The sequence below is a fragment of the Monodelphis domestica genome, chromosome 2 (assembly GCF_027887165.1).
Source record: "Monodelphis domestica isolate mMonDom1 chromosome 2, mMonDom1.pri, whole genome shotgun sequence".
NCBI classification, from domain to species: Eukaryota; Metazoa; Chordata; class Mammalia; order Didelphimorphia; family Didelphidae; genus Monodelphis; species Monodelphis domestica.
This window is the reverse complement of record NC_077228.1, coordinates 35,600,279-35,624,614: the sequence shown is the minus strand read 5'-3', so window position 1 is coordinate 35,624,614 and position 24,336 is coordinate 35,600,279. Positions and strand designations below refer to the sequence as shown.

The 24,336-nt window shown below is 37.3% G+C and overlaps 1 protein-coding gene across 8 annotated transcripts in view; it reads left to right on the top strand.

The window, feature by feature from the left end:
• Window positions 1-24,336, top strand: part of BTBD8 (BTB domain containing 8) — a 161,762-nt gene that overhangs the window by 119,432 nt on the left and 17,994 nt on the right. For all 8 annotated transcript variants that reach the window (XM_007480323.3, XM_056815354.1, XM_056815355.1 and 5 more), the window contains one exon: window positions 23,026-23,208. In XM_007480323.3, coding sequence (XP_007480385.3) covers window positions 23,026-23,208 — 183 coding nt within the window. The remainder of the gene's footprint in view (window positions 1-23,025; window positions 23,209-24,336) is intronic.

The following is a 24,336-nucleotide window of genomic DNA, read 5'->3' as shown; positions in this document are numbered from 1 at the left end:
TCCCCAGCAAATTTAAAGGGGAGTCAGGCATTAAAAGAAAAGAATGTTGTACCTCTAGGGGTCCTACAGACAGCATTCTAGGGGGAAGTTTTTTTTAACTCTTTGGGGTATTCCTGATACTCCCACTACACTTTGTGAATCAACGGAATAACAATTTAAATTTGGTACATTCTTCAATACAGACCTGGTAGCTCCAGTGTCTAAGAGACAATCATAATAAGTGTTACCCACCTTTAAGATAACATGGGGTTCATTAGTATGGGGAGGGCAGTGGATAGGGACAATGGGTAGTAGGACATCAGAGTCTGGAAAATCAAAGGTTGCATCCTCTGATTCCTGTGCCCCAGCCTCCCCGCCCCAGACACCTTCATTGTGTTTGGGATGTTCCTTGGGCACCCCCCTGAAGGGCATCTCGACTTTTTTGGACGAGCACCATTTCTTATATATTGTTATTGGGCATCATCATTTTCTTCATTTTGAGCATTGTCATTATTTTCCCAATTCCTATTTCTAAAATTCTGATTTCTAAAGTTCTTATTTCTATATTCATTATAGTTATTTCCATAATCATTATTATAATTTCTAAAATTTCTAAAATTCTGGTTTCTATGACCATTATCATCATTTCTATAGTTGTTATTTCTAAAGTTGTTGTTAAATTGTGTATTCCTTCCGATCATTTTAAGAAAGGTTCTACATTCCATCATTTTGTGGCCCTTCTTCTCACAGAAGTGGCAGGTTAGTGATTTATTCGTGAATTCCCGCAAAGAAGTTATGGTCTCTCCCTAATTTTTCAGTTGTCTCTTTAACATTTCAATTTCTTTAAGACTTCCACTGATGTATTGTGTTCCTCAGGTCTTTTTACATGACCTTTATAAACATAGGTTGCTACTCTCCTCAATTCTTCAAGGTCCATAGAGTCCCAATTAGGACAGCTAGTTTTAAAGTAGTCTTTTACCACTGAACAACAATTCTCAATGAATTGCCTACGTATTTGTCTAATGTCTCTTTCTCTGGATAAATCAAGGTCCATATATGTATTCCCTACGTCAATAATAAACTGGGAGGGTGTTTCATCAATATCATGTTGGGTTCTTTCAAATTTTGACCATTTTTCAGGTCTATCAGAGCAAGCTCTCATGGCTGTCGATAATGTTTCTCTGGCCTGGTTTAGTTTTGTGTGATCTAGTTCAACATTGGGGTTCCAATGTGGATCTTCAGTTGGTCAATAATGTCCTCTTCTACCTCATTTTTGATTAGCCAGAGAGACGATATTATTTTTCTCTCTCTTTGTCAAAAATGCTTCTAATAAATTCTCAACATCCATCCAAGTTCTGAATATGTACTCTAATTTTTTTATAATTGATATTGGTTCTTCCTCAAATGATGGAAGATCTTCCTTAAATTTATTTAAATCCTCAGGGCTAAAAGGTGTATGATGTCTTACAGATACCAAGTTTCCATCTTTATTAAAAGTGCGTACTTCACTTAAAGGAAATAACCTATCTGAATTATTTGGTACTCCTGTTTCTAGGCTTCTTGCTCCATTCTCAGTGGGGTAAGTATGAGAAATAGAAGAGTTGGGCACACTAAGGGAGAGGGTTTATTGTTGTCCCATAGTGCCAGAAAGATCAGAGGTAGGAAGGATCTGAGAATTGAATTGAGCAGGGTGGGAAGGAGGGGCAAAGGAAGAAGTGTGAAAGGATACAGAATGAGTAAGGTGTGAAGTGGAGGCATTAGGATCAGAAGCATGGATGGTATGTGAATTTAGAGTGGATTGTGTAGGTTTGGAAGCATGGGTGGGGTGTGTACTTAGAGTTGAGGGTGTGGGATCGAAAGCATGAGTAGTGGGAGGAGTAGGTTGGTTAGAACTAGGGTTTTCTGAGGCCGGTGGGTCAGGGGGAGGGGTGGGTTGGTTAGATGTAGGGTTTTTTGAGGCTGATGGGGCAGGGGGAGGGGTGGGTTGGTTAAGAGCAGGGGGTTCTAAGGCAGAGTTGTCAGGAGGAGCAGTGGGTTGATTAGGAAGGTTAGTGTTTTTCATAAAAGCTATGAACTTCCCCTGACTTTATAAACTGAAGCCGAGCATTTAGTTGTTCAATTTGTTGAATATTAGAGGGAGCAGTTGGTTGGTTTGACTGAGAAATGAGTTCTTCAAGAATATTACAATTACAACAATCAAAAACTCAAGGGAAAGTAGTATGCCGATTAGATTTTGCCATAAGTTCCATGGGATGAGCCCTTTCAGAGACAAGGAATTCTGTATTTATAAGATTGGTCATGGAGCTGATGAGCCAGCTGTTAAGTAAGTTGCAGACCAATGCTTGTACTAAAAAAAGAGCAAAGTATTTACTGAAACACCAGTTGTTAACTAAGTTCTGAACTGGCTGTAACTCCATATTTCTAAAGTAAACATGTGGGGAGCAGGACAAGGCCAAAAGTTTCCTCAGGTTTGTCTTAATCTTAATTTAGGTAGTTGTCAGCTCTCCTAGCCAAGACCTTAGGGCCCTGTTGCTAAGATCTAAAACAGCTGTATTCTTATTTAATTTAAGGAGAATCAAAAAGGTTTTTCACTCACCCGCTCTTGCAGCTGTGTTCTTCAAGCCAAGTTAAAAAAAAAAAACTGACTGATAGAGCAAGTAATAAAGAAAGAAATGAAAGAGATTTCACAGAAACTTTTTGAGGGTTTTCTCACCAACTTCGTGGTCTGCCATAAACTGTAGTGATTAAAATAGTGTAAGCCATAAACTGTGATGATTAAAATAGTGGGAGTTATAAACTGAGGCAGATAAGAGTGGTTGGCTTAATTTGTGACTGCAGAAAATATGGGTTCAAGACAGTGTCTTGTTTTAAATCAAATATAAGGTGGTCGCCAGGGAAAAATTCCCAAATATTAAATATACCCACGTCAGCTGGGTTTTATAGAGATTTTAATTAATACAAATGAGGAATTAATGAAAGAGAGAAAGAGAGAGAAAGGGAATAATGAGAAAAAAAAAAGCTAGGCCAGTTTAGGCCAGCCTTAAGAGAGAGAGATCAGTCAGTCTTCAATCCACTCACCACAAGACTTTTCCAAGCAAGATTCTAGTGTTCAGAGAGACACCAGCTGCCTCTTCCAATTGAGCTTTTCCTAGCTGAAATGTCCCGAGAGAGACCCTTTCTCTCAGCTTCTAACCTCCTTTTAAAGGGAATTTTCTCCTATGTCTCCTCCCCTAAGTTCTCACATCTACCAATCACAGTAGACATTTTCCAAAGGACAGACCATTCTTAATTCACACCTAAGTAGGCTTAAACTTTTGATTAAGTTCACACCTGGAAAAACCTTTGAGTAAGTTCTCACCTCTTTGCTCCTTGTAAATTCGCAAGTTGCCTGACCTTTATAGGTACTTAGCATCCTTTTTTATTAGATCTAAAAATAGGCACAGCTTAAGAACTTTTGCCTTACTATAAGTATGGGTTTAAGTATTTTTCATTATTCAGCAAGGAGTTTCTTCCCCTAAAGTATGCTTAAGTAGTGGTGGAGCAGAGGTCTCACATTCCTGATCTAAGTCCCTTCATTGTTTAAATGGGGAATGGTCTCAACCAAACCTTATGAAGTAGGGTCTGAGAATTTTTTAAGGTTCACACTGGCTCTTCCTCCTGGGAAGCCGGGCCTCTCAGGCAGCCTCCGATCCTGCCGCATCATCCTAGTGACTTCTCAGACTTGTCATGCCACAAAACCCCTTTTCTGTGTTAAACCCCTAGCCTTGATTTTCTTGTCAAAATGCTGTCTTTTGGGTGATTTTTGTAAACTGAAGGGTAAGACTTCACACTTTTCCCCCTATTAAATTTTATCTAATTAGGTTTGACTCAATGTGATAATGTGTCAAGATTTGGGTCCTGACTTTTCCTTATCTATACCTTAAACATTCCATCTGTGCCTTTCTCCAAATAAGTGATAGAAGTGAGAATTTCAAGATTTGGAAGGGACCATCTATCCCCCCAGAGACCTCTTTGACAACATACCCAAAACGGCTTATCTAAATTTTTCTTGAAGGACTTCTTAAGGAATTCAGCAGTATAGGGCCAAGCCTTGGGAAACTGAAGGAGACCTCTTTTCCAGGCCAACATGTATAATAGTGTATATGCTACTTTTTTTATGTTTTAGCAGTCTTACTTATTTTTCAAAATCCCTTACTGTCCATCTTAGAATTAATACTATGTATTGGTTCCAAGGCGGAAGAGAGATAAGGACTAGGCAATGGGGGTTAAGTGACTTGCCCAGGGTCACCCATCTAGGAAGTATCTGAGGTCAGGTTTGAACCTAGGACCCTCCATCTCTAGGCCTGGCTCTCAATCCACTGAGCCACCCAGCTGCCCCTCATTTATTTTATTTTTAAATATTTTTCCGTGGTTACATGATTCATTTTCTGTTCCTTCCTTTCTCCCACCTCCCCCACCCTGAGCCGTCAAGCAATTCCACTGGGTTATGCATATGTTACCACTTTCAGGGCATGAGCTTCATGAGGCCAGGGTCTACCTCACTTTTGAATTTGTATTTACAATATACAACCCATAGTCAGCATTTAATAACTACTTGATTGAGTGTTGAAGCTTAAACTCTTATTGATTTAATCCTGGGATAGGCTCCTTATCAAAGAACCCTCTGAACAAAGTTTGTTCTTTGCTTTCTGGTATTTTCCTTTAAATTTGGTCATAAAAAAGCACTGCTCCTTTACCTGCCCTGCAGACAGACCTTCTGGCCCTTCTTCAGCAAAGGCCCACCTGTTCCAAACCCTGCCTTCATGGCTTGTTTCCCAGCTCCTTATGAAGCCTTCCCTGACCATTCAAGCCCAACCCGATTTCTCCCTCCATCCACATGACTGTTGCACTTACTATCACAATCGTTGCCCGTGCTCACAACTTAGGCCAAATATACTTCCTGCTTTCCCAAGTGCTTTTGCTCTCTGTACTCCCCAGGCATAAAATCTTCCCTGATACCCACAACCAGTATCTAAACCAGAATGGTTTTATTCTCCCCAATTATTTCTTCTGAATATCTAGTTGACCCCAAGCCATGCCTCACATCCATCCACCTCATATGTGTCTCACTCTCTGTGGCTTCACTCTCCTTCAGTCCTCCAGGACTTGGAACAGTGTGCTGTGCACCCAGAACTCCTGAGGCTGCATCTTTTCACGGGTGTGTAAATCCCTTCACCTCTGGAACTCTGTCCTGGGACTGAGTTACGTTAATTGGGGATTAAGCACAAACTCACCTAACCTTCTTTATTTTGCTGGCCCCAGACAAGACTTCACATCCATTCAGATGCCAATGTGTCTCTCTCCACCAACTCCATCTGTTTTCTGCCACCTGGAAATAGTCACGAAACCCGTTCTTCTGGAAGGAGCTTGAGGTTCTGTTCATGGCTCCACTCCCCAAACAAAAACTTCCTTCTCTGGCTACCCACCTCCCTCTGTGTGTTTCTTCCTATTATTAAGTAAGTTCCTACTAAGGATAGGAGCTGTCTTTTCCTTTTGTATCCCAGTGCCAAGCATAAAGTAGATACTTTAATAAATCTTTTCTTCATTTATAAATTCTTAGCTTTGACATGATTCATGTACTTATATTTGATGCTTATAATTTGCTCTATATTACTAAACCTTGTAGTCTGGGTACATTTACCTTTCATTTCCATGAGGCTCAATATTTTCTTCTCTCCTCCTCATTTAACTAGCTGCCAATTCCTATAGTTTTCCCTACATCCATCCTTATACTAGTGTAGTTTTTTTTTTTTGCATAACTTATAGCCCAAATAATTATTATATAAAAATCATGTATCTGTTCAAATTTTCCACTGAAGAAAAACAGAATAATGTTCTGTGGTCTGTGCTCTGTAAGACTTATGACGGGGGTGGGGGGTGGGTGGGAGCTGGGTGGCTTAATGGATTGAAAACCAGGTCTAGAGACAGGAGGTCTAGAGTTCAGATCTGGATTCAGACACTTCCTAGCTGTGACCCTGGGCAAGTCTTGTTAGAATTAGGAGCAATGGGGGGGAAGAGAGGGTCTTGAGAGCCAGGCCTAGAGATGGGAGGTCCTAAGTTAAAATCTGTCCCTAGACACTTCCTAGCTGTGTGACCCTGGGCAAGTCACTTAACCCCCATTGCTTAGCCCTTACCACTCTTCTGCCTTGGATGGAATACACAGTATTGATTCTAAGATGGAAAGTATGGGTTTAAAAAAGACTTTATAAAAAGAAATACATTTACACATGGATTTGATCTCTTTTCACCTAATTTCTTTTTGAATATGGAGTTGAATTCTGTCCCAGTTTTGTAGCTTATATTATTTGCCTAGATGTTTGGTTTTTTTCCCATTCCCTGATTTTTATTCCTTTTGAAGTGGGAGATAGGGTTCAAGGGAAGCTATCTTTCTCCCCTGCACTCTCTTCAATCTTCAGTTTCTTCAACTTGAGGGTGACATTGTAACTGCGAAAATATGGTTTTCAAGACTGTGAATTGCCAAAACTGTAAAGATAATTATAGATTTTAATAAAATATAGATTTTAATAAAAAATAAAAAATAAGTGGTCACCATGGGAAAAATTCCCAAATATGAAAATACCCAAGTCAGGTGGGTTTTATGGAGATTTTAATTAATACAAATAAAGGAATTAAGGAAAGGGAGAGAGAGAGTGTACAAGGAAATAGTAAGAAGGGCCTAGGCCAAATGGCCTAAGCCTGAGCCTTAAGAGAGACTAGTCAGTCTTTTATCACTCACCACAAGATCTGTCCCAAGCAAAACTCTAGTGTTCAGAGAGACCCTCCAATTCAGCTTCTAAACTGAACTGTAAACTCCAACTAGTCCGCACTCCAACCAGTCTGAACTCTCACTACCTCAATTTCAGTAAGTCCCTTCCTTTTAAAGAAATTTTCTCTTATGTCACCTTCCCTAAATTTTCACATCTACCAATCATAGTAGATGCTTTTCCCCAGGACTGCCCATTCTTAGTTCTCATCTTGAGTTCTCACCTTATCTGGGTATATTATATCTTCTGAGTATTTCACATCTCTTTTGCTAAGCTTGCCTTTTGTAAGTTGCTTGACCTTTTAGTGATTAATTTAACTTTATAGGTACTTAGCACCCTTTTGTATTAGATCTAAAAATAGACCACCTAGCTTAAGAGTTTTGCTTCACTGTAAGTATGAGTTGGGGACTTTTCATTATTCAGTAAGGAGTTTACAATTTTATCTTCCCCTAAGGTATGCCTAAGTATGGGTGGAGTAATGTTAAAATTCCCAATACATTCCTGATCAAGTACCTCCATTTGTAAGGGAATAGCTTTAACCAAATGCTCTAAGGTAGAGTCTGAGCAGTTTTAAGATTCACAACATGGAATAATGGAAGAGTATTACAAGATGATTGCAGGTGTTCAGATCATTTCCAGCATTCATTCTTATTCACAAATGATAATTTTTTAGACCTATAAATGAGAAAAAAGCCTAATAGTTGTTAATTGTCCCTCCTCTGAAAAAAATTCCTCATAAATATTATATTTCACAAATATCCAAATTATTCATGTGGATTAGCTTTTCTGGGTTTATATCTACCAATCTGGTTTTCTATTATGGATACTTCCAGAAACCTTACCACAGAGCAATCAGATTAAAGTATACTATTTCTTGTGAGATTTCATTTCCTTATTAGTGATAGTCCATAGAATAACTCTATTTACCATTGATAATCTCATCTTCAGACAGCATAACCATTTAAATGTTTCTTTCTTTTTAAAAACTGGTTTCTTTAATTGTATTTCATGCAGGTTTCCCCCATATTCCTCCCTTTCCCACTGTTTATTGAACAAGTCAGCTTTTATTCCATCACAGTCAGAAGTCTGAAATAATTTCTAACTCCCTAAATTAACCAACATTTTAACATTGCTAAATAAAGACACCACTTTTTCCTTAAACCAATGGACTCTATTCTAGCACAGTAATTTTAACTTTTCAAAATGACACAAGACTCTCATCATCTGTAAAATGGAACTCACGTGTCATCAGGAAGGCTCTTCTCTCCCTCCCCCCTTTAGTAATATAACTTTCCAGTCAATGGCTCCAGATTTTTTCTCTCCCCCCATTGACTCTGGCCAGGCTGCCTCATATAATGTTCTGTCTTTCCCCAGAGGATACTGATACCTTTATCACTGACTCACATGTAAATAATTTCTGTTTTGAGATGTTCAGAGTACCCTTAGCCTAATAGTCTACTTAATAATATACAAGTCATCACCTCCACCTCTTTAAGAGGATTCACCTCCTCTTCCCCTAGGAGTGTTTTACCTCAGTCCTACATATCCCTTGACTATTGTCTAAGATTTTCTCATGTCAGGATCTGAAATACCCCTCTTGTTCTTTTACCTCTAAGACACAGGTTTTTAATCTGGGCTTTGTGAATTTAAAAAAAATCTTTGTGTAATAGGTTTTATTTATAATCCCATGTGCTTTATTTCCTGCATTTAAAAACATTATTCTGAAAAAGTATCCATAGATTTCATAAGACTGCCAAAGGAGTCCATCTCATATGTGAAAAATCATGAACCTCTGACAAGAACTTGTAAACACATAAGAACAAGTCAAATACTGTGTCAAGGAAAGCCATTCTGCAGGTGATAGTTCATGCCTACCCTCAGCCCCCAATCTTAATGATATAAAAAGTTTATCTGTAATTGGAGTAATTTTTCTTTTTTCTTTTAAAAAAAGCATCAGTTTATAAACATCTTTTAGGTGTTCAATACAGGGACAACAAAGAATAATAAAAAGTATAAGTTCATTCAGAATACATAGTAATTCTCTAGAATAGATATATCAGAGGTCAATGTTTTTTGTTTCCTACAATTGTCATTTTATAAATTTGTTTTCCTTCAGCTTATTTCATTCTTCATCAGTTTATAACAGTTCTTAAAATTATTCATTTGTATAGTATTAATGTTAGATATTGTACATTATTCTGGTTCTGCTCATTTCTGTCTGCATCAGTTCATATGAGTAGGCAGTATAGATATTATCACCTTATTTTACAGACAAGAAAACTGAGGCAGATAGAAGTTAAGGGAGCTTGTCCAAGCTTCAGTTTAAAGAGAAAGGAAGAGTACTGTCTCCATTTTTTATAGAAATTATCTTTCTTTAGTCACTGTCCAAAGAATGAGTTCTTCAAAACTGGCAGATGTTTTAGTTTCATAGTTTGGTTTTGTATGCATGAATATATAAGTATTTGCTTGAGCAAAACTGTGGGGAAGTTTGAATTATTGACTCTAAAATAGAAAGGTCATCTAATTCAATTACTTCACCAAAAATTTTTTTAGAAGTTTTATTCATGCCCATTATTTTTCTATCACTTGTTCCCAGGTATATCAACAACCCACCACCAAATGAGCTTCCTCCTTATAATAAAGAGTTAAGCAAAACCAAAAGACACAATTTGACTTTTGAGATTACATGCAACATTACACACCTAAAGTCCTACACTTATACTATAAGGGAAAAGTGCTTCCATGGTTTTTCTCCAAAATCCAGGCTGATCATTTTAGTTACTCATTATTGGTCTTCATTTCAGTCTTCTTTTTGTTTATAGTCGTTATTTATACTGTTTTCTTGATTTCTCCTCACTTCACTCTGTATCAATCCATAAAATTTTGCTGGGTTACCCTGAATTCCTTATGTTTGTCATTCTGTTGTGACACAAAAATATTTCTTAATATTCATTTTCTGTCCATCTATTTTCCAATCAACGGACAACTAATTTTTCCCAGTCTTTTGGTACCACAAAAAAAATTTTACCACAGATTATTTAGCACATATAGGGGCCTTCTGTCTTTGACTTGATGGGCTTTATATGTCCATCAGTCCCTTCATATTATAGTCACCATTTTAAAAAGATTTACTCAAGGTCATAAGCATAGTAAGTAGCAAAAATGAGATTCAGAACTGAAAGCTTCCTATTCCAAAGTCAGGATTTTTTCTGTTCTCTAGTACTAGCTCAGCTTTGTATAGGTCCCTGTCCATTTCTGACTATATTCAGACTTTAGTAATTCATCATCCTCTTGCTCTGGCCTCTCTATGAAACTTCTCTCAGAAACATTTCATTAATGAGTCACCTCTCCCAGGGACATGTGTAATTTAAGTTTTAAATCAGTTTGTACAATAAAAGGCTTTATTCTGCTCCTCTCTCCATAATAAAGAACTTTTGGTCATCAGAGCTAGTAGGGAAAGAGAGAGAGAGAGAGAGAGAGAGAGAGAGTGTACATATATTTTAGAGAAGAGAATATTTTAAAAATTAACCTCATTGTCAATAAAAAATTTTATATATACACACACGTGGTATTGAATGCTCACTGTAAACTTAAAAAAAAAATCTGTTAATAGAATTTATCCACAAGTTTCCCATCTCCTCCCCATTTCTTAAAGCACAGTAGTATCCCATCACATTCATGCCACAACTTCATTGAGCCAGTCATCTCGCATTTATGGAAAATGACTGCTTCATAGCAGGCATTGTACCAAGCACTGAAGATAACAAAGAAAAGAAAAAAAAACAAAGCCTTACTCTCAGGAAAATCACAGTTCTCCGGAGAAGACAACATGCAAACAATAAATTTTATATATATATATATATGTATAAGATGATTTGAGGATAGTCTTAGAGGGACAGCACTAAGATTAAGGAGGGAAGCAGTACCTTCTTATAGAAAGTGGGACTTTATATGAGACTTGATGAGATGGAGATGATGAGGGAGGGTGGAATATCTTTTTTGAGGAATGGCAATGAGGCCAGTACACTGAATTAAAGAGAAAAATGGTGGAGAGCCTAAGGTGTGAAAGGACTGGAGAGATAGGAAGGGGCTAGGTTCTGAATGACTTTGGAAACCAAACAAGGCATTTTATATTTGGTTCCTCAGTTGATGGGAATACACTTGTTTTCCACTGTTGTTGTTTTTTCCTACCATGGAAGAACAGGTATAAATATTTTTGCTCATGGGACCATTTTTTTCTTTCGTTTCTTTTAGATGGAGGCCTAGCAATGGTGTAGCTGGATAAAAGAGCACACTGTTTAGTGTGTAAAGCAATTTGCTTTACAAAATTATTCCATTCACAAATTCGCCAACAATGCATTGATGTGCCAGTTTTCCCATAGGTCTTCAACATCTATAATTTTACTTTTTTTGTCCTCTTTGTTACTCTATTGGTTATGGATTGGAATCTCAGAATTGTTCTAATTTTCATTTCCCTAATTAGTGATTTGGAACATTTTCTTTCATGTGACTATAAATAGTCTGAGTTTGTCTTTTGAGAACTACCTATTTCATATCTGAATCAATTCCTTATATCTTGGAAATAACACCTTTATCAGAGAAACTTACTACAAAGGTATTTTCTCTCTATTGTGTTCCTTTTGACAGTTTTATTAGATTAACTTAAGCAAGACAGTTTTAATTTACATACTAAAAATTACAGTAGGACTTTATTTAACACAAACTCAACATATATGAATTCAGATATATATAAAATAATATATAAATAAAATACATAAAATAAAATATTTAATTATGCACTAAATCCATACCATTTTCACAGGCACTGAAAATTTTTGCAGCAATTCATCTAATTATACTCACTCTCACTCTGAGAAGCATTAGTGTGAGTTATTACATTGTTTAGTGCCAAACATTAGCTCCTGCATCAGTCTTTACCAAGCATTCTCACATGTAACAGGTTGTGTCCAGGTCAGAGTGCTTCACTTTGTTTCATTAATGCCATTTAGTTATTAATAATGACCCCACAGCATAAGAGGAGTGATGCTGGTTGCTCTTAAAATCTCAGTAAGAAAAATGCCTAGGTATGTCCATATAAGAAATACTTATTAAATAATGTGGTTCACTATTATGAATGATTTTAATTACAGAAAGAGTCTTAGAACATATTAGTCACATAAAGTCCTAAATAACCATTTTGTCTTCTGTGAGCCTTTCAGTGTCTGTACATAAACTTCTATCCATAGGCCTACTAGGTAATTTTTTTCAACATTACTCTAACTTGTTTACTATTTGACCTTTTTAAAAAATCTAATTAACATATCCATTTGGAGATTATCTTTGTATACAGTGCAAGATATTAGTTTAAACCTATTTTCTTCCACACAGCTGTCCAATGTTCCCAGCAGTTTTTGTCAAATTGAGTCTTATCTCTGAGGCTAGAATCTTTGTTGACCAAGACAAGAATACTAAATATATTTGTTTCTGTATGTCTTCTATATAATCTTTTCTACTAGATGATTGATATAGAAGAGCAGATCAATGGAATAGACTAGGGGTAAATGACTTCAGCAACCTAGTGTTAGATAAACCCAAAGATTCCAGCTTTGGGGATAAGAACCCACTACTTGACAAAAACTGCTGTAAAAATTGGAAAAGAGTATGGCAAAAATTAGGTTTAGGTAAATATGTCACCCCCTATACCAAGAAATGTAACAGACTTTGCTAATAATAGCAGTTTAATGATCCAGGACAATTCTGAGGGACTTATGAGAAAGAATGTTATCCACATCTAAAAAAAGAAATGTGGGGGTAAAAATTCAGAAGAAAACATGATTTATCACTTATCACCTAAACCCTAAATCATCTACCCATATAAACAAGTAGCAAATTCTGTTACATTTGATTGTCCCACCATGTTTCAGTTACCATGTACAATGTTCTCCTGGTTCTGCTCATTTCACTCCACATCAATTTGTGCAGGTATTTCCAGTTCTTATAGAAATCAAGCAGTTCATCATTCCTACAATAGTATTCTATCACCATCATAGACCACAATTTGTTTAGCCATTCCCCAATCAAGGGACATTCCCTCATTTTTGCCACCACAAAAAGCACAACTATAAATGTTTTTGTACAAACAGATCCTTCCATTTTTTCTTATCTCTTTGGGATACAAATTTAGTAATGGTATTGCTGGTCTAAAGGATAATTTTAGCATTGTGACCTAAATTATATTAATTATTGGTTGCCATGGATATCCCAAGTCAGTCTGAAATTTTATGGTGATTTAATTAATATAGTGGAAAGAAATTAAGAAGGGAGAAGGAAAGGGTGTAGGATTTTCTCCCACCTGGCTTGTATCAGGCAGGAAGATTAGGGGATCTAGAAAGTAAGGGTTTGGAGTGTGAAAGAGGAAGGAATCAGCCTAAACTCCAAGAGGGCTCAGCCAAGATGCCTGAACCTGAATTAACTCAAGGGACAATTCACCACCAAAACCCAGACAAATAGCTGCCACCATACCAAGATGTCAGAACGCTTAGCATGCTGCCAGCCAGAGACGCCTCTCCAGGAAAAGAGACCAAAGAGAGCAAGTGACTTGCCCTATATAGACAGTTTTATGTTACTTTCCTGCGTCTCATCTGTAACAATGTTAGCTTAGCTTGACTTAGGACAGCCCAAGGGTCTGTCTGCTGTTTCTGCACATGTCTGTTGAAGGCCATATTCTCAAATACTTAATCCTTGAGTTTGGTGCAGACATTCCTGACCTTGTTAAACTAAGTAGGGTGGAGAAATGTAGAGTTCCCAAGACTTGATTCTGTTAAACCAAGTATCCCCATTGTTGCTAATTAGGAGATAGCTAAATCAGATCTTCTAAAGTATGGTCTGAGTAGGGTGGAATAGTTTTAAAATTCACACAGGATCAAAGGGCATGCATTCTTTTAGAGCCCTTTGGACATAATTCCAAATAACCTTCCAGATGGTTGAATTAATTCACACGTCTACCAGCAATGCATTCATGTTCCAATTTTGCCACATTCCTTCTGACATTTATTATTTTCCTTTACTGCCATATTGGCTACTCTGTTAGGTGTAAGGTGGTACTTACTTGTTGTTTTTGATTTGCATTCTCTAATCAGGAGGGATTTAGAACATTTTTTCATATAATTATTGATAGTTTTTATTTCTTTCTCTGAAAACTTCCTATTCATATCCCTTGACCATTTGTCAATTGGGGAATGATTTGATTCCTTATAAATTTGACTTAATTCTTTGTATATTTGAGAAATCAGACCTTTGACAGAGAATTTTGTTTTAAAAAAATTTTCCCCCGGTTTGTTGCTTCCCTTCTAATTTTGGTTGCGTTCGTTTTGTTTGTACAAAAACTTTTCAATTTAATATAATCAAAAATCTTCATTTTACATCTTGTAATATCCTCTATCTTTTGCTTGGTCTTAAACTATTTCCTCCCCACAGATCTGACAGGTATACTATTCCACATTCACCTGATTTACTTATAATATTACTCTTTACATTTAAATCATATTCCCATTTTGAACTTATCTTGGTAAATGGTGTGAGATATTTATCTAAACCTAATTTTTTTCCATATTCTTTTCCAATTTTCACAACAGTTTTTGTCAAATAGTGGGTTCTTATCCACAAAGCTGGAATCATTGGGTTTATCTAACACTAGATTGCTGAAGTCATTTACCCCTAGTCTATTCCACTAATCCACCCTTCTGCCTCTAGCCAGTACCAGATTGTTTTGATGGTCACTGCTCTATAGTACAATTTAAGATATGATACTACTAAGCCACCATCCTTCAAATTTTCAATTAGTTCCTTGATATTCTTGATCTTTTGTTCTTCCAGATGAATTTTGTTACAATTTTTTCTGATTCTATAGTTATTTTTGTTCTTTAGTGATTTTTTTAAATTAAACCCTTACATTCCATCTTGGAATCAATACTGTGTATTGGTTCCAAGGCAGAAGAGTGGTATGGGCTAGGCAATGGGGGTTAAGTGACTTGCCCAGGGTCACACAGCTGGGAAGTGTCTGAGGCCAGATTTCAACTTGGGAAGATAAACTTCCTGACTTCAGGCCAACACTTTATCCACTTTGCCACCTAGCTTCCCTGAAGTAGTTAGCTGAAAGGATTTTTTTTTTAATCCAATGATATATTGCTTATAAAAAACACATTTAAAACATAAACACACATAGTTGAGTTGATATTTTAGTCTCCTTGCTAATATTTTATTTTATCACTTTTGCATCTATGTTCCTTTCGATATTGATCTTTTACTATTTTCATTTTTCTGGTTTATGTATCAAGACTTCATCTATGTCAGAAAGAATTTGTCATGACCCCTTCTCACTGTTTTTGCAAAACAATTTATATAATATTGGAATTAATTATTCCTTAAGTGTTTGATAGAAATCACCTGTGAATTCATCTGGTCCTGGAGTTCTTTTCCTTTGAGATTTCACTTATGATTTGTTCAGCTTCTTCCTCTGAAACTAGGTTGTTTGAATTTTCTGTTGTTTTCCAATTAATTTGGGTATTTTGTGTTTTTATATAAATACATTCATTTCATTTAAGTTGTTAGTTTTATTAGAATACATTTGGGCAAAATAGTCTAATAATATCCTTCATTCTTCAATTGTTATGAATTCTCCTTTTTCATTTTTAATACTGATTGTTTGGTTTTCCCCTTTATTATTTAAATCAAATTAGCAAATCTATTTTTTAAAAGCTCCTAGTTTATTCATTGTTTTTTGTTGTTGTTTTGCTAATTCTTTAATTTTCATAATTTCTATTTTGGTGTTCAGTTGGGGTTTTTTAATTTGTTGGTTTCCTAGTATTTTTTCATTGCATTTCCAACTCATCAATCTACTCTTTTTTTTTTTATAAAAATATTTATAGATTTAAATTTTTCCATCAGGACTACTTTAGCTGAATCCCCCAAATTTTGGTATATTGTTTCATTTGATGAAGTCAATAGAGAATTGGCCAGTAGACAGAGATTGAACTAGTGAAGAAGAAAGAATGACTAGTTCAGAGGAGATGGCTTAGGGGATAATTGAAGGGATTGGGGGTCATGGTGCCAGTGCCTTAATGGAGTTATGTAAGGAGGATAGAAGGAGAGGTAAAAAGTCAATAGATTATGGTCATATACAGGGATTTTAGAATTCTTGAACATGGAGGTGATAATTTGTGAATTATGTCAGGATTAAGGGTATGACCATCTTTATATGTAGCTGAGGTGGGATGAGACCTAAGTAGTTAGGGTATTTGAGGGGGAGAATCAATATATATATTGAAGTCTATCATAAGGGCAAGAATTGGGGAGGAGAGAAAAATTTTGAGCCAGGTATGGAACTCATTCAGGAAGAAAGGAAAGAAGTGGGAAGGTTTGCAAATAGCCACCAGGGTTTTGATTGGGTGGTAGATATGAATAGCATGAATTTCAAAGGAAGAGAGATTACTGTATGATGGAAGAGGGTGGGGGGGGGGATATCTGAAAGTGACAGTGGTGATCTAAGACCAGGGAGCCAAGGAGGAGTGCAGGTGCAGAGTGTACTGGAAAAGGTGGGCAGGGAGGCTATGTCATCCAAGAGGGAGCTTGATTTTAGCCAGAGCTAATAGATGCAAAGCTTGGGAGAGGAATATATTTAAGATGAAGAAAGGCTGTTGCCTATGGAACAGGCATTTTGGAGGGCACAGTGGAAGGGCTGGGTAGAGTTAGGATGAAAGTTTGGAGTTGGAGCATTGAGGAGGATGAAAATGAGGAAGAGAGTGGTGTGAAGGGCAAGAGCAAGTATGAGAATGGTTATCCTTCTACCCTCAAAGAACAGGAATAGCAGAAGAGGGGAAGCCTGAAGTCAGAAGAAGGGGACTTTCTCTGCACAGAAGGTTTGTCACATCCCATTTGGGTGATTGGCTGGCAGCAAGAGGTGGAAAATGCCTTGTTTTGATAGAGAGAGAAGGCATTTTGGGAAATGTATGATGGAAGCTTTGGGAAAGATGGCCTGACCCTAAGCAGTCTTTCTTCAGGGGGCACACTGTGCCCAGCAAGAGATGGAAGGCTCAAGGCACTAGTGCACCTGTGGTCTGAGGTCTCACCTAGGGAGGCTGATTATGAAAAGATATCAGGAAGTGGTAGACCTTCCCTCCCCACCAAACAGCCTTTTCTCTGGGGATACACTGCATTCTAGAGCATCTATCTTCTCAATCCAAGGAGGCTGGCTATAAGGTGTCAGGAGGGAGGTGGTAGTCTCCCAACAGAGTATTCCCTTGTAGTTACCTGTATTTGTATTTAAAAGTTCCTTTTCAGTTCCTTTTAAAAAATCAGTAGTATCTTCTATTTCTATTTCTTTTTCTTCTTCTATTTCTTTGAAGTCATTTTTTCTGTCAGATTATTTTCAGTTTTGCTGGGTAAATTATTCTTGATTGCCTTTTCCTTTTTGATTGTCTTTTGCCTTTTGTCTTTTGATTGGTCTTGTTCTGGGTTCACCAACACTTTATATTTATAGCTGCTAAATCTTGTACAATCCTTATCATTTCCTCAATATTTAGATTATTTCTAATTGCTTTTAGTATTTTTTTTTCTCTTGTCTGGAAGCTCTAGATTTTGGCAGTGATATTCTTGAGAGTTTTCATCATCTATACAATACAGAGAGTTTCTTTCAGGAGGTGAATGGAGAATTCTTTTTATTCTCCCATTTTTCTTATGTTCTAGTATATCTGGATAATTTAATGATTTATTGAGATATGACATCTAGATTTTTTTTTGCCATGAATTTCAGATAATGCTATGATTTTTGTTTAAACACTTACCTTCTTTCTTGGAATCAAGACTAAGTATCCATTTCAAGGCAAAAGGTCCTGTAAGAGCTAGGCAATTGGGATTAAGTGACTTGCCCAAGGTCACATAGCTAGGAAGTGTCTAGGGCCAGATTTAAACCCAGGACCTTCTATTTCCAAGCCTGGTTCTCTGAGCCACCTGGCAGCTATGACAGAGGGGAACACTAAAGAAAAGTGCCAGGCTGAAGAGTGTGTGAAATTGATCACCTCTATGGGGGAGGGGTCGAGGAGTTTGGAATCTGGAAGAGGAGAAGACTCTGGCTGGAGGGGAGAGCAGTGAGGCCCTCAGTGGGGAGAGGCCGATAAAGGGACTTTATGAAGAGAAACCTGAGCAGACTTTACCTCAGCTCCTGTTGCTCAGACTTTCTCTCAGGGGGCTCAGGCTGCCAAGGTCTGAGTTACCCCCAAACTCAAGGAGGGAGGGGAAAGGTTTTAGATAGAGACAGGGACCCCCTTTTCCCACATTCCTTTCCCATTCTTCCCTGCTCGTTCCTTTTGTATTACTTGATTGAGTTGACATTAAAAGTTATCTGTTCCCCAGACTGAGTGTGAGTGAACGAATCAAGGGGAGACCTTTTGGTCTTGAGTAGTGGAGAGGGGACAAGAGGGACAAGAGCGAATTGGGGAGAGCAGCTTTAGCTAAGGAGGGAAGGCAGAAGGGGGGAAATCTTCAAACCCCCTCTCCTCTCTCTGAGCCAACCCTAAACATCAGCTGTCTCCCCTGTACCCTGCTTTGAGAAGGGAGGTCTCCTCTCTTTCCCCTTCTCCATACTGAAAATCTTAATTCTTTAATACACAGCCCTATGTACTGTGATTTTTAAATGATCTCTTCTTGCTCTGTTTTTTATGTGATATATCTTTTATTTTCCTTTGTTCTCTCATTCTTTTGACTTTGAAAGAATAATTGACTCCTGGAATCATTTATTTCTACTTGGTCTATTTTGATTTTTAATAAGTATGTTAACAGGCTCCTCTCTGAACTGTTGAGGCTTTTTTCAATTCTTTTTCCCATAGCTCTTATTCATTTTATATCTTTTTAAAGCTTGCAGCATTTCTTAAAAAAAATTCTAATTCCTTTAAGTAGGCTGGATTTTTTTCTTTGAGGTTTTGATTATATTTTTCTATTTTGAGTTATTCTTCATATTTGTTTCAGGCCTTTTTTTGTTTGTTCATTGATTTCTTATTACTGAGGTTCAGGAGTTCAGTTCTAGGGTTTGCTACTCTAGAAATCAAATCTAGTTGAGGGTGTTTTTCTGCTCCAATTAGAATATCCTGAAGTCCTTTACATTAGCTTAATTAGTTAAATATGCTCCTCTGAGAAAGATCTAGTTGAATTCAGCCTTTTACTTGAGAGGGAGGAGAGAAGAAGAGCTTTTTTTATTTATCTCACATTGTGGTCCATTTCTCCTTAAATCTTTTTTTGCTTGTAAAATTAACTATCAAACTAATTGAAAATTGTTTTGGTTTGTTTTTTTTTTCCTTGTAGTGAGATGTAATGTCCCCCCTCCCCTTAGTGCAAAGGTTTTTTTGTTATTATTGTTTTGACCTTAACTCATAAATCTGTCAGTTTCATTTTAATCTCTCAAGGGATTTCTTCCTGAGGGTAGTTTGACATGTGGCCTAGATTTGGGGAAGTTAAATTTCATAAGCTTCAGGGGAAGTTAGCCCAGAAGGCCTGGGAGATGCTAAGAAATGAAATTCTAAAGATACAAAAGGAAATAATTCCAATGAGGAGGAAAAATGAGATTTGTCTGAAGCTACTTATGGAGATTAACCAACCAACTTAGATTTCCAAAAGAAATATTGAGGATATGAAACAAGCCCAGGTAAGAGAAGATATATGAGAGTATGACATCATTTTGTAGAAATAGTCAAGAATGCTCAGAATTGTCAGCATTCTTGAGGTTGGCACAGAAACCTAAGGGCAGCAGAAAGTGGAGTTTGGAGTTTTATGTTTCTTTTTTAGTTATTTTGATAGAAAAAAATTATCACAGAAGGGTGGCTTGGGAAAATAAAATGATAATGACTGAAAACATAGGGAAGGATGAACTACTTCCTGCTTTTGTTTGTTTGTTTGTTTTCTCTGCAAAGGAGAATGACCTTTTAGCTGGAAATGACAAAAAAAAAAAATAGGCATTGATAACCAAGAGTACCCTTGGTTGAATTCAGAATACTTGTCCCAGAGGAACTACATCTTCAGGTTTTGAAAGGTTCAGTAGAAGTGATTGCTGAATCATTTTCAGTGACATTTGAAAAATTATAAAAAAAAACTGGAGGGGAACCTCAAGATTAGGTAAATATTCCATTTTTCCTTTTTAGTAGTTCATTTCTCCCCAATTACATGTAAAAACAATTTTTAACTATTCTTTTTTAGTTCCAAATTTTCTCCCACCTTTCCTTTATTCCTTCCCAACCTTTCCCACTCTGAGATGGTAAACAATCTGATAGGGATTTTAAATGTGCAATCATGTAAAACATTTTTCCATATTAGTCATTTTGTAGAAGAGATCTCAAGCCAAAAAAAGAAGAAAGGAAGTGAAATATATTATTTTTTAGCCTGCATTCAAATTCCATCAGTTATTTCTATGAAAGCAGATGGCATTTTTCATCATGAGCCTCGGGGATTGTCTTGCATCACTGAATTGCTGAGAAAAACTAGGTCATTCACAGTTCATCAAAAAGTATTGCTGTTACTGTGTACAATGTTCTTCTGGTTCTGTTCACTTTTCATCAGTTCATATAAGCCTTTCCAGGTTTTTCTGAAATTGTTCTGCTTGTCATTTCTTATAGCAAATATTCCATTATAATCATATACTACAACTTTTTTAGCCACTTCCAACCTCAATTTCCAGTTCTTTGCAACCACAAAAAGATCTACAGTAAATATTTTTATACACATAGGTCCTTTTCCTTTTTTTTTAAATCTCTTTTGAGATATAGACCTAGTAGTGATATGCACAGTTTTAGAGCCCTTTGAGCATAATTCCAAATTGCTCTTCAGAATAGCTGGATCAGATCACAACAGTGCATAAGTGTCCCAATTTTCCTATATCTCCTCCAGCATATATTTTCTTTTTTTGTCATACTGGCCGATCTGACAGGTGTGAAGTTGTACCTCAGAGTTGTTTTAATTTGCATCTCTCAATTCAGGGGTGACTTAAAGTATTAAAAAAAAAAGAGAGAAGAGAGCAGAATTTGCAAGCTATGGGTTAGTAAACATGACTGTTTTGGAAAATTCTGGAACAAATCATTAAGTCATGATTAATTAACATCAGGAAAGGGAATGTTGTTTACAAAGAGCCAGCAAGAGTTTCATCAAGAGTAGGTCTTGCCAAGCAAAGCTCATTTACATTTTTTATGAGATAGACATTGACAAGTGGAATGCAGTAGATTTTGATAAAGTATCTCACACTACTCTTGTGGAGACAATAGTGAGGTATGGGTTAGATGATAATACATTCATCTGTTTCAAACCTGATAAAATGACTGGACCCAAAGAATAATTGTTAATGATTTAATGGCAACATGGCAGGTGACCTAAAGGAGTGGACCTGTGCTTTACCTTGAATTGTTTAATATTTTTTCAGTGATTTCAATACAGTGGTAGATTGTAGTGTTCATGTGAGTATACATAAATATATAGGCATATGTATATGTGTATATACATATTAGTAAATATGTTAAGGTAGAAGCCACAAGTTGTGGAGGGTGAGAATGGAGGGAGGATAGTTACCAAAATCAAGCAAAACTTAAGATGTAGAAAATGTGGTGAAGGATGGAATTCATCATCTATATAGATGCTATTTTGGGGAAATAATAATTTCATTTAATCCCTGCATTTTTGCTTTCTTTTGGTCTGTATTTCTCCCCTATTTTGTGGCTAAATCCTTGATAAAGCCATCAGTGTCTCCACTTCCTTTCCTCTCACTCTCTCCTTGGCTTCTGGCCTCAACATTCAACTGAAAGTTCTCTCTGCCAAGTAGCCAGTGTTGATTGGGAAAAAACACAGAACTATTAAATAGTCAAAATCACTCTTTAATCAAGGGCAAAAGGGATTCAGTGCAATAGTAGGCCTCGACAACAGAGCTGCACACCACACTGCACAAGAGTCCAAGGTTAGAACTCTGGCTGCTCTGGTCACTGACCCCTGGGAATGACAAACGTAAGAGAATGACAATTCCAAAGAGCCATTAAAGTTGGGGAACTTAAATACCTTTCTAGGCGAAACATGGGGGCTTAGGATGAGAGGGACCATTGATTGACTTTACAATGGTAAGAAAGGAGTTCCAGACAGGAATAACAGTGAGGGGCTGATGCTTTACAATGGACACAAAAGGGAAAGACCCAGCCACCTTGGTAAAGGACTTTATCGGAAAGGGGGAGAAACCATTGGGGAAAAAGAGATATTTAACCTCTGATGGGATTAGCTATTTCCACCCAAACTACTAGGAGGTCTATTGTTAGCCTGAGACCCATGAAGTAGGACCTTCCATCTTAGAGACTCTCCTGTAACAAGGTCAAAGCCTGGGGTTTCTGCCTCCAAACTAAATAAACTGGGGGCTTCTAGCTTCCATGTTGACACCTGTAATCTCTGAATTCACCAAATCCAGGGGCCCTTTCTCAGTCCTCATCCTTCTTGACCTTTCTGCAGCCTTTAACACTATCATTCCCCTTCTTCTTCCTGATCTTTTTTCTCTCTAGGTTTCCATGACACTGCTTTCTTCTGGTTCTCCTACTGTCTCCTTTGCTGAATCTTCATTCAGGACCTACCCACTGAATGAGTCCCACAAAGCCCTGTCCCAGACTTTCTTCTTTTCTCCCTCATAACTTGGCCTTTTCCTACCTTTACAGTCTTCTTAAACTCTTCTACTACTTATATTTATATAGAATTTTACTCCTTTTCATGTATTCTGAGATCCTGGGACATCTCTCTCCTTGCTGTTCCTTACACCAGACATTCCATCTCCTAACTTGAGGCATTTTCTCTGTATTTCTCACATTCCTGGAATTCTTTCCCTCCTCATCTCCACCTCCTGGCTTTCTTGTCTTTAAGTCCCAGTTTAACTCTCACCTGTTATATAGGGAGCCTGTCCTAATCCCATTTCATGCTAATGTCTTCCCTCTATTGACCAACTTCAGTTTTTCTGTCTACAGCCCTTGGTGGGTTGTCTTCATTGGACTCTCAGCTTCTTGAGACCTGGGACTGTTTTTTGTTTTTCTTTGTATATTTAGCATTTATCACTGTAGCTGGCATGTAGTAGGCCCTTACCACATGCTTGACCTGCTTATTGACTGTGAAATCAGAAGCATTTCAGACACTAGAAAAGTCATTTCAGAAGATGATTCCTGATAACTCTTTTTTGAAAAAATCTCAGAATGACAAAAATGCTGCTTTTCTTCTGATGGAAAGTGACCGACTAATCATCAGCCTTCCCAGAGTGAAATGGACTGAAGCTGCGCTGACTATGGCATGCAGGCTGCAAGAAGAATGTATAGCATTTATTGTGGAGAACTTCTCCCAGATAATACAGAGTGAGAACTTTGCTCTTCTCCTACAGGTACTATCTGCACTTAAGCTCTTTTTTACTTGCCTCTTTTTTTTTTTTGCTGCTTGCATTATGTGACATTCTAAATGAACATTTATTTAAATACAAATAAAATAATATAATTTCAGTTAATTTCATATGATCAACAACCATCATAATTTGAAGTTTTATACAGTGGAAATCAGGCCATATTCATCTTTTTATACTTCACAGTTCCCAGGACTAGGTCTTTAATGTAGTGAGTGTTTCATAATTCTTTGTTGTATTGGATTTTTGAACTGCTTACATTATAGTGATGGGCAGTTTCTGGTGTAGAAAAAAGGCTCTCTGGAGTGCTCAATATGACCCAGTGTTCAAGTACCTTACTGAGCTTTTCAACCTCAAGTTCATCTGGACCACAGAAACCAGTGTGTCTGAGAAGCACGTGGACACAATTTGGTGATGATGGTGGTTTTTCATTGTGTCAGCGTGGAAATCTAAAAGTCTCCAGTTTATGTAGTTGGGAGGTAGAAACCCCAGGTTTTGACCTTGTCACAGGAGAGGTTTCCCCCTGAGGGAAGGTCCCACTTCACCAGACAATAGACATCCACTTCAGCTTTGGCGCAGTAGGTAGCGGGCAGTTTTGCAAGTTGAAGGTCCAGAGTTCAATCCTCCAAAGGAGGGCGTGATATACTGGGAGAGACTTCTGGAGACAAAAGAGCTACTTGACTTCGGATGGGGTCTGCCTCCCACCTGAAGTGGATGTCTGTTATCTGGCGAAGTGGGACCTTCCCTCAGGGGGAAAACAACTGTGACAAAGTCAAAACCTGGGATTTTTACCTCCCTACTAAATAAACTGGGGATCTCTAAATTTCCACGTTGACAATGGATAATGGAATATATTCTCAGCAAAACTAACTGACTAGAACCAAACCTTCACAGTGTACTCACCCATTTAGTTTCCCTGGAAGACCACTAGAAAGACATTTCTAAGATTACAAAAAATTTCCATGTAAAATAGAGGACCTTCTATACGTTTCTGGGTTCTGTTTAATTAGGTAGGGTTAATGAGAGTCTCATAACTTTTTGGAGATTTTGTAGATAGATGGGGAAAAAAATTGAATGATTTAACTTCTGAATTACTTCAGGTCCCCAGAGTTG